A 13,849-nucleotide genomic window follows, 5' to 3' on the forward strand; every position below is an offset into this window, starting at 1 on the left:
TGCACACGCTGTGGGGAGCTAGTAGCCTCTGTCTGTGCGGGCGGCTGTGGCGGGAGGTGGCTCTGATGGGAGGCAGTTGTGGCCGTGGGCCGGGCTGGGCCTGGCCACCCTGACGGGGCCTTTCCTTGGACTTGAGTGATCACCGACCCTCGAGGCCTTGCCAGGAGGGCTGCTCGGGCCTCTGCTCCTGGGGAGCTGTGCAGCGGGACCCTGGGCCCTGTCCCCTGTGTCCTGAGAGCCAGCGAGTCACTGAGGGAGAGCTGGACCTCGGCCTGCGGGGAGGCGGGTGGCAGCCCTGCGTCAGGGGCGGGCGTCCTTGAGAGCTGGCGGCTCCCTGTCCCCGGGTGTGCGGGAGAGCGTGGGGGCTGCTCCGAGCGTGGACAGGAGGCCGCAGCTCCCTCTCAGGGTGGGCGGTGTGGGGTAGTGCTGCCGGCTGGTGCTGAGCGGCAAGCAGGCTCAGTTCCCCACGTTCTCCTCTCAGTGATGATCCCTGCGTACTCCAAGCACCGCGCCTATGCCGTCTTCTTCGTTGTCTTCACCCTGATCGGTGAGCCCCGGCGGTCCGGAGCCCGAGTGCTCAGGGGTGGGGGTGCTCCCTGACCTGTGACCTCAATGTGACCCCCAACCCCGTCACTTCACCTCGATGCTACCCCAATGCTGTGACTTCACTTCACATGACTCGTGATTCTGTGACATCACTTCAATGTGATCCCCTGTGACATCACTTCAGTGTGATCCCTGACCCTGTGAATTCACCTCATTGTGATCCCTGACCTTGTGATATCGTGTCAGTGTGACCCCTGATTCTGTGACTTCCATGTGGCCCATCTTGTGGTTTTTGGTCTGTGACCACTGATGACCTCTGCCCTCACGCCCCCGGTCAGGCAGCCAGGTGGCACTCCCCTTCGCTGGACGAGGACAGGGGCCTGGGTGTGGAGTGGTGCCCGCCCACCCCCGTCCCGCCGACAGCCCTGGGCGGTTGGCCTGTGCTGCCCCTCTGGTGCCGCCCCCAGCCTTGTCCGTGACAGCTGGTTTTGGGAGCCCGCTGCTCCCTCCTCCGGGGACCCTGCCCCTGCCGTGGTGGCCCCACTGACGTGGCCTTTGCTCCCAAGGAAGCTTGTTTCTGATGAACCTGCTGACTGCCATCATCTACAACCAGTTCCGGGGCTACCTGATGGTGAGCCACCCCCCGGGGGTCCAACGTGGTCCCCCGCTGCCCTCTGGCTCCTCTTGTGGGCGCTGGGAACCGCGTCACGTCCTGCTCCTGTCCCTCCCCCGGGTGGTCTGAGCCCCAGGGCCCCCTCCACTGCCCCCTCCTCGACAGCCCCAGGGCAGCTGACCCCACACCACGAGCCCACGGTGGGGGAGCCAGGGCCTGTTGTGCGGGACCCTGGGGCTGTGCCCTGCTGCCCGAGGGGCCCTGCCGCGGACAGATGGAGGGACCGCCCTGGTGAAGTCGCTGCAGCAGCGCCGCTCAGAGCCATGCTCCCTGCAGAAGTCTCTCCAGACCTCGCTGCTCCGGAGGCGGCTGGGGACGTGGGCCGCATACCAGGTCCTCTGCTCCCTGTCGGCAGAGGGCGGCGCCGCTGCCCAGGGGTGAGTGCCCGGCTCCTGGACGCCCTCCTCCCTGGGGACAGGAAACTACTGCCCTGGGAGCCAGCCCTGCGCCGAGTCCCTGCTGCCTGCTGGCAGGGTCGGAAATGCCGGGTCCGCGCTCGCTCCAGGCTGTCTCTGGCATTGCATCTGGGTTAACTTGCTTGTCCCCAGGACCCCCGAGACCCTGGGCTGGCAAGGGGCCTGCTCACCCCACCGGCGCCTGTCCTACAGCCCCATGCCGTCACTCGGGTGTTGGAACCCGGGGCACGTTTCTACTCATGCCTGGCTCTGGGTGGTGTCATGGGCCAGCTCCGGGCCTGGTTGCTCACTGTCTGTGGGCCCCTGGGGGTCCTGCCCCACTTCCGACCACCATGCGCTCTTGTTCAAGGTGGGGGCGATGCGTCTCCTGAGATTCTGGATGACAGGATGGCATGAGATGCCCATGTCGCCTCCTTTGTGGAGGCCCTGCATTGCCCAGGGCTGCGTCGTGGACTCAGAGCCGCTGAGGCCTGAGGCCGGGGCTCCCCTGGGTGCTGGGCTGGCAGGGCTCACTGGGGCCTGGGTGTTCTCCCCACAGGGTCGGGGTGAAGGCCCAGGACGTCCTGCAGGTGCTTCACAAAGTCCAGCTGGCCGGCAGCCACAAGCAGGCCATCGTGGAGGTAGGGCCCCGCCCACCCCGAGGTCACCTGGGCCAGCAGCCCCTTTTAGAATGGGGGCGTCATTTCAGATCAGCTGGCCTGTCTGGGTGTGTGGGTTGGCTCACCTCTGCTCTAGGCCCTTCTCCCCTTGGCCGAGGCTGACCCCAGCTGACCCCCGCTGACCCCGGCTGACCTGTGCTTCCCTCCTTCACAGAAGCTGCGTTCCTATGGGGGCGACATGATGTCTGCTGACGAGTTTCAGAAACTCTTCCATGAGTTTGACAAAAGGGTGATTAAACAGGTGAGGAGCCAGGCTGTCACCTGCTGGGGCTGGGCCTCCAGGGTTAGCGGGGAGTTCTCACTGCCCTCTGGCCCGGACCGCCTGGGCAGCTTGATGACCAGGGCATGGACCTGTCTTCCAGCGGTCCTGGCCCTGGACTGGTGAACAGGAACAGAGCTGGTGTGGCTCTTGGAAACTGGGGAGGTTTTATTGACCCTATGAAATTCTTAGACCACAGAGACCGACCCGGGCCAAGCCCGGCCTGGAGGAAGCTTCTGAACGGTTTTTTCTGTGACAAGCTCATCTTTTTCACTAGGGCCACCCCAGTGACCTCACTTTCCCTTAGTCACCTCTTCAGAGCCCCTGTCTCCAAATATGGTCCCACTCAGAGGTGCTGGGGTTAGCACGTCAACATATAAACTTCGGGGGACATAGTTCAGTTCACGACTGTCAGCTTCTCCAGGATTCGTCATTGGCCCCTGTTGGGGGTGGGTTCCCTAGAGCGTGTTCTCCTGAAGTCTTTCGGGTCGCCTGGAGCCAGGCCCTGCTCGGCCTGTGCCACCGAGCGCTTGTGCTGGTCCTGTCGTCATTTGGGGTGTCACTTCTCAGCAGCGTTCCTCCGTGTGGCCCCCTCCACACCCCTTGGGGCACGGGAGATGGTCGTAGGGACAGACAGGCGGACGCTTTCTATGTGAACGCACATCAGGCCTCTGCTTGGGACGAGGCTGGGCAGCGGAGCGTCCCCTTCAAGGGGACTTGAGGGGAACGTTAGGTCCATGCCGTCAGTGCCAACTTTGCCGAAACCGTGACACTGATCCTCAGGCGGCAGTTGGGGAGGAGCGCCTTTCTGGATGATGATTCTTGCAGGAGGTTTGCTGGGCCCGGGAGACAGCTCTTGGCCACCGTCGTGGGCCTGACTTGCTGTGGGCCGGCCCTTCTCCGGGTGCGGCACCCGGGCCGGGAGAATCTGGAAGGGCAGGTGGGCTCCCTGCTCAGGGTCTGCTCGGTGGTGTCTGCTGGGCTCTCCCTGGACGCTTGCCTGCTGGCCTGCAGGGTGCTGCTGGGTCCAGGTCGTCCGGAACTGGCTCTCACTCCCTCTTTGTGCATAAAACCGTTTCTCTGTTTGACATGACTTCCTTGGGCTGGATGGACTGGGAGAGGAGATAAGGCGGGGATGGGGGCGCGGACCTTTGTGGGCTCCCAGGGGCGCCAGGTGGCTGCTGGCACAAGCGTCTGAGCGTGTGTTTCCCTTTGCAGCACCCACCGCGACCCGAGTACCGGTCTCCGTTTCTGCGGAGTGCCCAGTTCCTCTTCAGCCACCGCTACTTTGACTACCTGGGGAACCTTGTCGCCCTTGGGAACCTCGTGTCCATTTGTGTGAGCATGGGGTGGCGCTCGTGTTGACGCGGGGGAGCCCCTCGCCCTCACCCCCGCCCGCCCTCCCGCCTCCCCGACCAGCCCGCCGTGTCGCCCCAGCGCTGGGCCAGCTGCTGAGCTGTCTCCCTGCTGGCTTGGCAGGTGTTCCTGGTGAGAGATGCAGATGTGCTGCCCGGCGACCGTGACGACTTCGTCCTGGGGGTGAGTGCTGAGGACACCTTTGTTGGGCCTTTGCTGGGGCGACGGAGTCAGAAAGAGGAGCGAGAAAACAGCCACCCCACCAGGGCTCCGCGTCTGGTGGGAGGCGGGGCCGTCCTCGTGCAGATGAATCTTCCCGTCCTGGGGGTGCACCGGAGGAGGGGGTGCCAGCCCGTGGGAGGGGAGGCTGGACGGGCTGGAGCGGGGAGAAGGAGCCACACACACAGGCCCCAGCAATCAGCGGGGTGGACAGTGGAGGGGGTGTCGCGTAGAGAATGACCCAAGGGGGCAGCATGGATTCAGGAGGCCCTGCCCTGGGCCCCCTTTGGGCTGAACCGAGTGGCTGCATGGGCCCTGTGGCCCATGGATGAGTTTGGGGGGCCAGCAGCATGGGGACCGAACGCTGGGTCCCTGGGTCCCCTTCCAGATTCTCAACTGCATCTTCATCCTGTACTACCTGCTGGAGATGCTGCTCAAGCTGTTTGCCCTGGGCCTGCGCGGCTATCTCGTCTTCCTCAGCAACGTGTTCGACGGGCTCCTCACCATTGTCCTGCTGGTAACGTCGGGGGCTCGGGTACCGGCCTCTCCGGGCGGGTGGTGCGTGCTCCGCATCCAGCTCTGTGCTGTGTTCCATCTCAGGCTGCCCCCGAGGACCTGAGGTGACGGGAATCTGGGCTCCCGCCTCCGGTGACAAAGGGGCTGCTCTCCCCTTGCTCAACGAGCTGCTTGCCAGGCAGCTGGCAGGGGCTCCAGGAGGCTGGGCCTCTGCATCTGAGCGTCGTGGGGGGCAGGCTGCCTCTCCCGACCCCACGGGGGGCCCAGAAGGAGCCCGCAGCCCTCGTCGACTCACCTAGTCCCACTAAGGACAGTGGGACCTCGATGTGGGGGTCTCAGGCACCTGGGTTTGGCTGGGGAAATCTGTCCCCAGAGCCTGTGGGCATGAGGGGTCACCCCAGTGTGCGTGTCACAGCAGCGAGGTTGGCGCAATATTTATTCGCATTTGACTGGTTAGAGTCGTGGGCCCCTCAGGACGGGAGCGAAGACCACCCGAGGAGGGCCCCTGAGTCCGTCCTGGACCAAGTAGCTGCTCCCACACCTGGGACTCCTCCGGCCACTCCCGTCGCCCCTTCATGCGGGCCTCCGCTTCCTGAGACCAGTGTCTTTCTCAGCTGCAGAAAGTCCTGACATTTGGAAGCGACCCACAGGGACGAGGACTTAGCCCTGACCTCTCCCCGAAGCCCCCTTTTGAGGAGAGCGTGTCAGGCGTGAGCGTTGTGTTTCGCTTACCAGCCGCCCGGGTTAGCGCTGCTGTAGCGATGCCTTCTTCTCTTTTGTAATTGAAGGTTTTGGAGATCTCCACTCTGGCTGTGTACCGATTCCCACACCCGGGCTGGTATGTGACTGCAGACAACCGGGGGAGGCCACAGGAGCCAGCGCCCGGGCCAGCGCCCGGGGAGGGTCCAGCCCGCCAGGCCGCTTGGCCCCGGGCCAAACGGCCAATTGTTAGCAGAGCTGGGTGGCTCCTGCCCCGCAGAGGGCTGTGGGTGCAGACCCCTCCTCGTCGCTCTGGGGATCTTTCTTAACGGTTCTCACTTGCCTTCAGGATGAGAGCGTTCCCAGAGCTGTGACAGGAAGCTGGCCAGGTGCCCCCTAAGTGTAGCGGGCTCAGCCCCCAGCACGAGGACGGGCCCCGGGGCTCCAGGTGTCCTGGGGGCTGGCAGCAGAGCCGCCTGCTCAGGGCTGGGGTGCCCCGTGAGCCCTGGAATCAGGCTGGGCCCTCTGGCTGGAGCCATCGTGTGACCTTGGGTTGTCACCTCCCCCTCTGGGTGGCAGTTTATATCCTGTAGGGTGACAGGGGCCGGGGCCTGCTGAATTCTCACTGCTGTTGGAGCCCCCCCCCCCGCCACCTCTGGCTGAGCAGAGAGACAGACGTCGGGCAGGGGTCCCGGGGCGCCACGCTGTGTGGTGTCTGGCAGCCTTCAGGTCACGCTGCCCCAGCAGGCGCAGTGCCAGCCTTGGCAGCCCTGGTCTCGGTACTTCTGCTGGGCTGTTTTCGTCTTAGTGGAGCGGCCGGGAACTGCTTGAGGTGGGGCTGGGGCCGAAAGATGCTTGCTGTTAGGGTCGGCTCGCCAGGAGCGGGCCAGGAAGGCATTACATCAGGGACGACGGGCAGGGCTGACGCGGTCCTTGGTGGGCGGCCGGGCCCTGGTGTGGGCTTCGCTCTAGGAGCAGTGATGCTGTGGGGCTGGCTCAGCTTGTTTCTAAGGTGCGCTAAAACCCATGTTGCACTTCTGTCTGAGTTGTGGCGGTGATGTTTCTGGGTGAGAAGGGGTTTAGAGTTAAATAGAAATGAGAGCGCTGTAAGGCCATAGGGACACGAAGGGAGTGGGGGTCTGGACAAGGTCAGGGGACTGGGTCACAGGAAGGAGTCAGAGATATGACACGTGATCAGGGGTTGGGGACAAGGGATGGGGTCTCAGGATAGGAAGTGGGGTCTGGGTCCAGGGGTCTCCAGTTCTGTTGGGGGCATCCCAGCATCCAGGGGGGTCAGAGAGCCCTGCACCGCTGTGCGGGCTGTACCCTGGAGGGTGTCGCTGTGACTGGCGCTGTCCTGGGCGGCACGCGTGGCGGCTCAGGGTCCACCCCGTTGCCACGACAAGAGTTTTTCTGGTTGGCGTTGGCTGCGGCGCAAGTTCCTCTCTCTGCGTCTCTTTCTTCCTCTCCGTCTCTGGACCACGTGTCTCCTTGTCTTCTCGTCCTGGCCTTCTCCCAACCCGGCTCCCGTGTGTCTGTCTGCAGGAAGCCGGAGATGGTGGGCCTGCTGTCGCTGTGGGACATGACCCGGCTGGTGAACATGCTCATCGTGTTCCGATTCCTGCGCATCATCCCGAGCATGAAGGTGCGTGGCGACCGACCTGGCCCCTGCCGGCCCTGTCATCCCGCTCACGCTGTCGCTCGAGGGAGGGAGTGAGCCTGGGCTGGGTGGGACCCAGACTGGGGACTGTCCCTGTGGCCACTTCAGGCTCTTCCTGGTACGCCCCCGGCTGGTGCTGGGGGGCGGTTTGGAGCGTGAGGGATGTGCAGCTTGGCCTGCATGGATGAGGAGAGTGCGGGCCCGTGTGGGAGGGGTGACGTGAGGCCCCTCGGCTGGTCACAGGGGTAGCTTCGTGCTCCTCGGGGCCCCGGCCTCTATGAGGGGCAGGGCTGGAGCCCTGGACCAGCATGTTCCCAGGGGTCCTGAGGTTTCTGAAGAGCCTTTGGGCTCCTAGTGACTACTGGTAACTAGGGACAAAGGTGGGACTGGCGGGGTGCCCACTGCCGGGACCCCCAGTGCAGCAGTGAGGTAGCTCGTGCCACCTGCCAGCCTCGGTTTCCATGGAGAGTCACACTGACCTGGAGGAGTGGGGCGGTCGGGGTGTTCAGGCACGGAGGCCGAGTTTGCTGTTCCTGTCTGTTTTCCTCAGAACTTTCAGGAGAAAAGAAAGCCAAGGACGTCAGACCCCTTTCTGAGTGTCCAGGTCCTCCCCTGTGCACGCCCGTCCTTCCTACCAAGCCATGCACCTGTCCCCTTGGGGCCACCTGTCACCCAGCAGTATTTCCCTTCTGAAGATGGCTCAGGCGTCCTGGGTGCAAGGGGGCTGCTGCCCCGAGGCCTCTGTGCACGGCACGGGCACACACATGTGACTGTACATGCCTGCACACAGGCGCGCAGTCACACGTATGTGTGTCGCACGTGCAATCACATATCCACGTAATCATAACAGGAAATTACACGACACGTGAAACCACGCCCGTGCATACTCATACACACGCACACTTCCAACACACGTATGCACATAACCACACATGCACACACAGGACAGGCACGCACAATCACACGACCATCCATGCGTGCACAATGCACATGCACACACGCAAGTGTGACACAAACGCACACACGCATATGATGTGTACGCACACGCACCCAGCAGTTCCCCTTGCCGCCTCCAGCATTGCTGGGTTCTTCTGATGGCAGGTGGGTGGGTGGGCTGGTTGGAGCCTCTCGGGGGCTCAGGCCTGCGTATGTAGGGAGTGGCCCTGGAGTCAGTTCCTGGCTGGGTCTGTGAGGCCCCCTTCCTCAGACTCCCTCACTAGGGGCTGCCCCGGCCACCTCCAGGCCTGTATTTCTTTGGAGCCTTCTGACCAGAGGGGAGCTAGCCCACCCTTGGGTCGGCGGGCAGTGTGGTCTGAGCTTTGCCAAAGGGGCTTGGAGCCAAGACTCATCTACGGCTGGGTGGGTGGAGGTGTCTGGTTGTGTGGGGGCATGTGGGCGCGTGTGGGTGGCTGTCTGCAAGTGCGGGTGTGCGTGGGTGGCTGTGGGTGTGTGTGCAGGTGTAACGGTTGGTGGTTCCCCAGTCCGTTTCTGCCTTTCCAGGTCCAGGTCAGGGGTGCGCAGGGTCACCTCAGTGCTTTCTTTCTGTCCTCAGCTGATGGCGGTGGTGGCCAGTACCATCCTGGACCTGATCAAAAACATGCGGGCCTTTGGCGGGATCCTGGTGGTGAGTCGGGCTGGCTGCGCTGGCCATTGGGGAGGCGCTCGAGGGCAGCCGGACTGGTGGGTGGGTGAGCTCCACAGGAGGCTGCGGATGGTGTGGGGCTGGCCGCTCTGCAGGAAGGAGGGTCCCTGTGAGGGTGGCAGCGGGTCATCTAGGCCGGGAAGCACAGGGCCGGCCAGAAGCGAGAGGGCCCTGTCCTCCCAGGTCCAGGGTCTCAGCTGGTCTGACCACGCCCCTCTCGGTCACTTGTGAATCCTTCACGTTTTCTGTCCTGGGCTACATTGAGAAACTGATGAAAGAAAGAACGAGAGGCACCAGGACCCCCAGAGCCCACGTGGCCCCCAGATTGTGGGATCCCAGGTTGTGGTCCCTTCCTTGCTCAGAAGGATTTGGGGAGCTCAGGTCGTGACGGCCCCCCCCTTCCCATTGAGGTGTAGTTGGGCCCGCTGTGTGGCCCAGCCCAGGCGGGGGCCCCTGAGTGCTGCTTCAGGCATGGGGCCCAGCGGACGGGGGAGAAGGTGACAGGGACAGTGAGCAGCAGAAAGCGCTGCTGTCTCCACGGTGCCGCCCGCATACCCTGATCCTTTAGTTTGAGCAGCGTGGTGGAGGGGAGGCCCGTGGCCCTGGGCCTGTCACAGGGGTTGGAAGTAGAATCTTGCCTCGGGCGCTGCCCGCAGGGACCCCTGTTGCACACTGAGGGAAACCGAGGCCCAGAAGGGGCCTGGCCCAGCCTGGGGTGTGCGCCCCTCCCCTCCCCTCACCCCCCCAGCACGGTAGGGACAGGTCGGGGCCCCTGGCAGCCCCTTGTCTGAGTGGCAGGCGGCCACCCGGTGGTGCTCCCTGCACGCCTCCTGGTGGACGAGGGGAGTGTGGCGGGATGTGGGACTTCTCCCGAAGGGGCAGGGCTGGTTCCCGCCTGTCCGTCCCCTGGGCTCAGCTCCCTGTGGTCCTCTTGGCCTGTTCTCAGAGGAGCCCAGAGGAGGGTCCGGCTCACCTGTCTTCCCGCCCCTTCCCGCCCTGCCTGTCCTAGGGGAGGGGTGGACAGCCTCGGCTTCCTTGGCCGCCCTCGGTCCTTCCCGCGGGGCCCCAGTTTGTCCTCGGGGCTCCCTGGCAGCACCTCTTCCTTCCTTCCCTCTGGGGCAGGTTGGTTGCCAGGAAGTGGGGTCCCTGGGAGCAGAGCCCCAGTGTCCTCAGGAGGCCAGCAGTGCCCATGGTTGGGGGCGGCCAGGGCTGGGAGTCACAGGGCTCCGCCCGGCTCTGTGGGGCCCGTGCGCATGCGGCAGGTGCTGACCAGGCCCGGCCCGGCCCCAGGTGGTGTACTACGTCTTTGCCATCGTCGGCATCAGCCTGTTCCGAGGCGTCGTCGTGGCTCCTGGGAACAGCAGGTGAGATGGGGCCCGAAGGTGCCGAGGGAGCGGCCTCTGGGGTGCCGGCACCGTGCAGGGCAGCTCCCCGGGGGGCCCTGGTTCCTCCGCCTTCCTCCCCCTGCTCTCCCTTCACCCCCGCCTGCCTGCCCACCCACCCTCCAGAGCCTGCGCTGAGATAGGCCCCCGTGTGCTGGCAGGGGGCGTGTGCGACGGCGGCCCCTGGGGCTGGGGGGTCTCCTCCACGCCGGCCGCTGTCCAGGAAGGCCCGTTTCTGGCGTGTGTGCAGCTCTTGCGTCCTCCATGCCTTCACGGCACCCTTGGGGGTCGGGGCCTTCCCTTCCTTCCCTCCATTTCTCCGGGGCCCAGATGGCTTCCACGCTGTGCAGGGCCGAGGCAGCGCTGGGCCTGGTGCGTGTCCCGCGCCCCCTGACCCGGCTTGTTCCGTCCCTGCAGCCTGGCCCTGGACAACGGCTCGGCGCCCTGCGGGAGCTTTGAGCAGCTGGAGTACTGGCCCAACAACTTCGACGACTTCGCCGTGAGTCCCGCGCCTGCTCCCTGGGCCCTCCCCGCCTCCCGCGCCCTCCCCGCCTCTCCGAGGCGCCCTCCTGGACCCTGGTCTGCCGCCCGCAGGCCGCCCTCATCACTCTGTGGGACGTGATGGTGGTGAACAACTGGCAGGTGTTCCTGGACGCCTATCGGCGCTACGCGGGCCCGTGAGTGACCCCGTCCTGCGGGTGCCCGTTCCCTGCCGACTGTGGCTCATGCAGGCCGTACGTCCTGCGCCCCTGCCCATGACCCTGGGTCCGCCCCTCCTGGGGGCTGCTGGGGCGTGTCAGGGGAGCACTTCCACTACAGGGGGGCCCTCACTCCGGGGTCGGGAGCCTGGGCGCTGAGCGCGGCCCAGCCACGGTCCTGGGTTCAGACCCCAGCCCCGCCTCTGGCCGGGGATGCTCCTTGGAGCTCGTTGAGCGTTTCTAGGCCTCGGTCTGGTCGCCTCTGAAATGGGAGTCACCCCGGCAGGGAGCTGCCAGGTGGGGTTCGGGGAGGGTGGCCGTGCACATGCACGTTGTCGTTCGCGGGACCTGGGCGTGGCGCTCTGCTCACGGCGGGCTGGGCGGGCTCCTGCTCCTCCCTGCAGGTGGTCCAAGGTCTATTTTGTGCTGTGGTGGCTGGTGTCGTCCGTCATCTGGGTCAACCTGTTTCTGGCCCTGATTCTGGAGGTACCGGCGCTCCCTGCCGGGGTGCCCTCAGCGGGACTTTGTGACTTGCTGGTGGTGGGCGTGAGGCCGAGGCAGGGCCCTCCTGGCACCTGGGTGAGAGGGGCTGTGCCAGGTTCAGGCGGCCTTGAGCACAGACTCTGTCCGTCCCTTGGGGCTCGGCGCTGCCTGTCCTGGCTGCTGGGAGCCTCTTGGAGTGGCCTTGACCCTGCCCTCTGGGGGTTCTCAACCCCCTGGGTGGGGCTGGAGAGGGGCCGACAGGCACGTGGCTCCTGCAGGAGCTGGGGGCCCTCGTGGGCCCTGGATCCCGGCATCCAGGAGGACCCTCAGCTCCCTGCGGTGGACGCCAGGCCGACACTGGAGGGGTCGGGGAGGGGACAGGCTGGTTTCATGCGAGGCCCACACCCACCGGCCACCATTCTCTCCTGCTTTCTAGAACTTCCTCCACAAGTGGGACCGCCGCAGTCACCTGCAGTCCCTCGCCGGAGACCCGGAGGCCCCCTATCAGATGCCTGTGGAGCTCTTGTTCAGGTGTGTGGACAGGGAGAGGCTTCTGCTCGGCCCCTGGGGAGGGAGGGAGGGAGGGAGAGGCGGCCGGCGGGCGGCCTGTGATGGTGTCACGCCCCACACACTTGTGCCCCTGCCTCCCTCCTGCCGAGTCCGGAGCTGGGGTCCGCCAGGGCCCTCTGCTCTCCGGGAACAGCCTCAGTACCCTTAGTCCCCAGGTGACAGCTGGGGGTGCAGACAGGTGGCCGAGGAGCCCTCGCCCCCTCTTCTGCGTGGGACCGTAGCTCAGAGCAGTGATGGTCGTCCCAAGGCAGCCCAGCTTCCTTCCAGCCGCTCTCTCCACCGGCCAGCACGAGTGGCGGACGTCCTCCCGGGCTTTTAAATACGCCCTGTAGACGTCTGCAGGGGGATCTGAGTCCCCGTGTCCCCAGGCCCGGCCATGTTCACCTCTGGGCGTGTCTGACTGTTCGGGGCGTCCTGCGCATCTGGCGCCCCGAGCCCTTCCCGTCAGCTCTGTGCACGCTCCCCTGGACGCGCCAGGCCTCGCTCTCCGGAGCCCCGTCCATCTAACGTCTGGTTCTGCAGGGACGTCCTGGAGGAGCCGACGGAGGAGGAGCTGCTGGCGGAGCTGAGCCACCACCCGCACCTGCGGCTGCGCCGGTGACGCCGGGCCCCTTCCCGGCTGCGGCTTCAGGACCGACGCTGGGGGTCGTGGGAAGGGGCGGGCTGCAATCCCGGGGCCAGAGCCACTCCGTCCGCCCCGAGGCTGGGACAGGACACAGGTCCGGTTCCCTGCGGGCGGAACCGCCACCAGCTTCTCTGCGGCGTCTCAGAAGGGCTGCCGGTGCCTCAGGTGGCGTCCTCGCCACTTTCTTGTGTCAGCTGCTTCCTGGGACTTTCACTTTTGAAACATGGGATGAGGGTGACTCCATGGGGACCTTGAAGACATCGTGAAGAGCCAGAAGCAGCGGCGTCCCCTCGTGCCCTGCGATTTCTGTGGTGCCTTCGCTGCTGGCGGCCTTCAGGGACCAGGGGCCCGCGTGGGGCCTGCACAGGCCGACCGGCAGCTTTCCTGAGCACGAAGTTTGGGATCTTGGCGGTTTTACCTGAAGAGAATCTTGGCTGTTTTATTATTTTATGCGTTGTATGAATGTGGTCGAGTGTGTTTCTTGATGGGTCAGGATGCCAATAATTTTGATCAATAGTCTTGCAAAGAATGAGGTCATCATCCTTACTTTGACACAGTGCCAGTCCTGCTTCTCTGGAGCAGGGCTGCCAGGTAAAGTTGCTTAGGTTGTGCACTGCACAAGGGTACCTGGCTGTAAGGGAGTGTCTTGGCCTGGGGCTGTCTGTACCCGAGGTGAGGGGCATCTTTTTCTCATTTACATAAGGGCATACATAAGCCAGTGGTGGCCCTGCTTGGTGTGTCCTCAGGGGGTGTGGTGGAGGGTGCTGGGGTGGGGAGGCGGGGAAGGTGAGCCGTGTGTGGCAGGCTGCATCACCACTTGATCCACCTTGGGCAAGTGGTTTTTTTGTTTCACGAGCCAACTTGAGTGACAGGTGACAGCTCCTGGGAGTCTCTGTTGAGGATTGGAGTCTTCGTGGAAGAGAGTGCTGGGATCGATTAGCAATGTCTGCTGTGGGCACTGAAGGGGTTATAAGGGCACAGGTGCTGACTCCACCCTAGAAGGCGATCTCCTCAATCTTCTCTGTCTAGAAACAGGGTTAGGAGAACATTTAACTGAAAAAAGCGACTTCTAAAATGTCCCCAAGACCCGGTGGTGGAGGTTGTGTAAACCCGGGCAATGTCTTGTGTGTCCGTGCCCGCTGTGGTTTCGGATCCAGGGGTCGATCTGAAACTTGGGCGTTCACCTGCCATCCCTCCGGTTGGGGGCTACTGGGGGCAGTTGGGAACGTCCCCTCTGCAGGTGGCCTTTCTGGAAGGCTGGCCTTCGTGGGGAGGACCTCACGGAGCCGCGGGTCAGAAGTCTGCGCCCAGCTCGCCTCGTGGTCCTCCCCGCGGCCCTGTGTCCACCCCCCCAGGGTCTGGGTGCCATCTCGTGGCAGCGTCGGGCTCCTATGGCCTCTTTGTAATGCGAGCTGGACGTGGTGACCCCGGAGACAGCTCCCTGCT

The 13,849-nt window shown here is 64.6% G+C and overlaps 1 protein-coding gene across 24 annotated transcripts in view; it reads left to right on the forward strand.

The window, feature by feature from the left end:
• Positions 1-12,932, forward strand: part of TPCN2 (two pore segment channel 2) — a 26,438-nt gene extending 13,506 nt beyond the window's left edge. For 3 of the 24 annotated variants that reach the window (XM_070488336.1, XM_044762033.2, XM_070488339.1), the window contains 17 exons: positions 482-547; positions 1,113-1,177; positions 1,496-1,596; positions 2,174-2,255; positions 2,449-2,535; positions 3,772-3,891; positions 4,033-4,092; positions 4,517-4,645; positions 5,433-5,482; positions 6,889-6,988; positions 8,556-8,627; positions 9,936-10,009; positions 10,445-10,526; positions 10,622-10,704; positions 11,130-11,211; positions 11,645-11,739; positions 12,301-12,932. In XM_070488336.1, coding sequence (XP_070344437.1) covers positions 482-547; positions 1,113-1,177; positions 1,496-1,596; positions 2,174-2,255; positions 2,449-2,535; positions 3,772-3,891; positions 4,033-4,092; positions 4,517-4,645; positions 5,433-5,482; positions 6,889-6,988; positions 8,556-8,627; positions 9,936-10,009; positions 10,445-10,526; positions 10,622-10,704; positions 11,130-11,211; positions 11,645-11,739; positions 12,301-12,379 — 1,427 coding nt within the window. In that variant the 3' untranslated portion in view covers positions 12,380-12,932. Of the gene's footprint in view, positions 1-481; positions 548-1,112; positions 1,178-1,495; positions 1,597-2,173; positions 2,256-2,448; positions 2,536-3,771; positions 3,892-4,032; positions 4,093-4,516; positions 4,646-5,432; positions 5,483-6,888; positions 6,989-7,553; positions 7,961-8,555; positions 8,628-9,767; positions 10,010-10,444; positions 10,762-11,129; positions 11,212-11,644; positions 11,740-12,300 lie in introns of those variants that run through there. The other 21 variants (XR_011495197.1, XR_011495200.1, XR_011495210.1 and 18 more) reach the window with 16 other exon arrangements.
• The last annotated feature ends 917 nt before the right edge of the window (positions 12,933-13,849 follow it).

This window comes from Equus asinus, chromosome 17 (assembly GCF_041296235.1).
Source record: "Equus asinus isolate D_3611 breed Donkey chromosome 17, EquAss-T2T_v2, whole genome shotgun sequence".
NCBI lineage: Eukaryota > Metazoa > Chordata > Mammalia > Perissodactyla > Equidae > Equus > Equus asinus.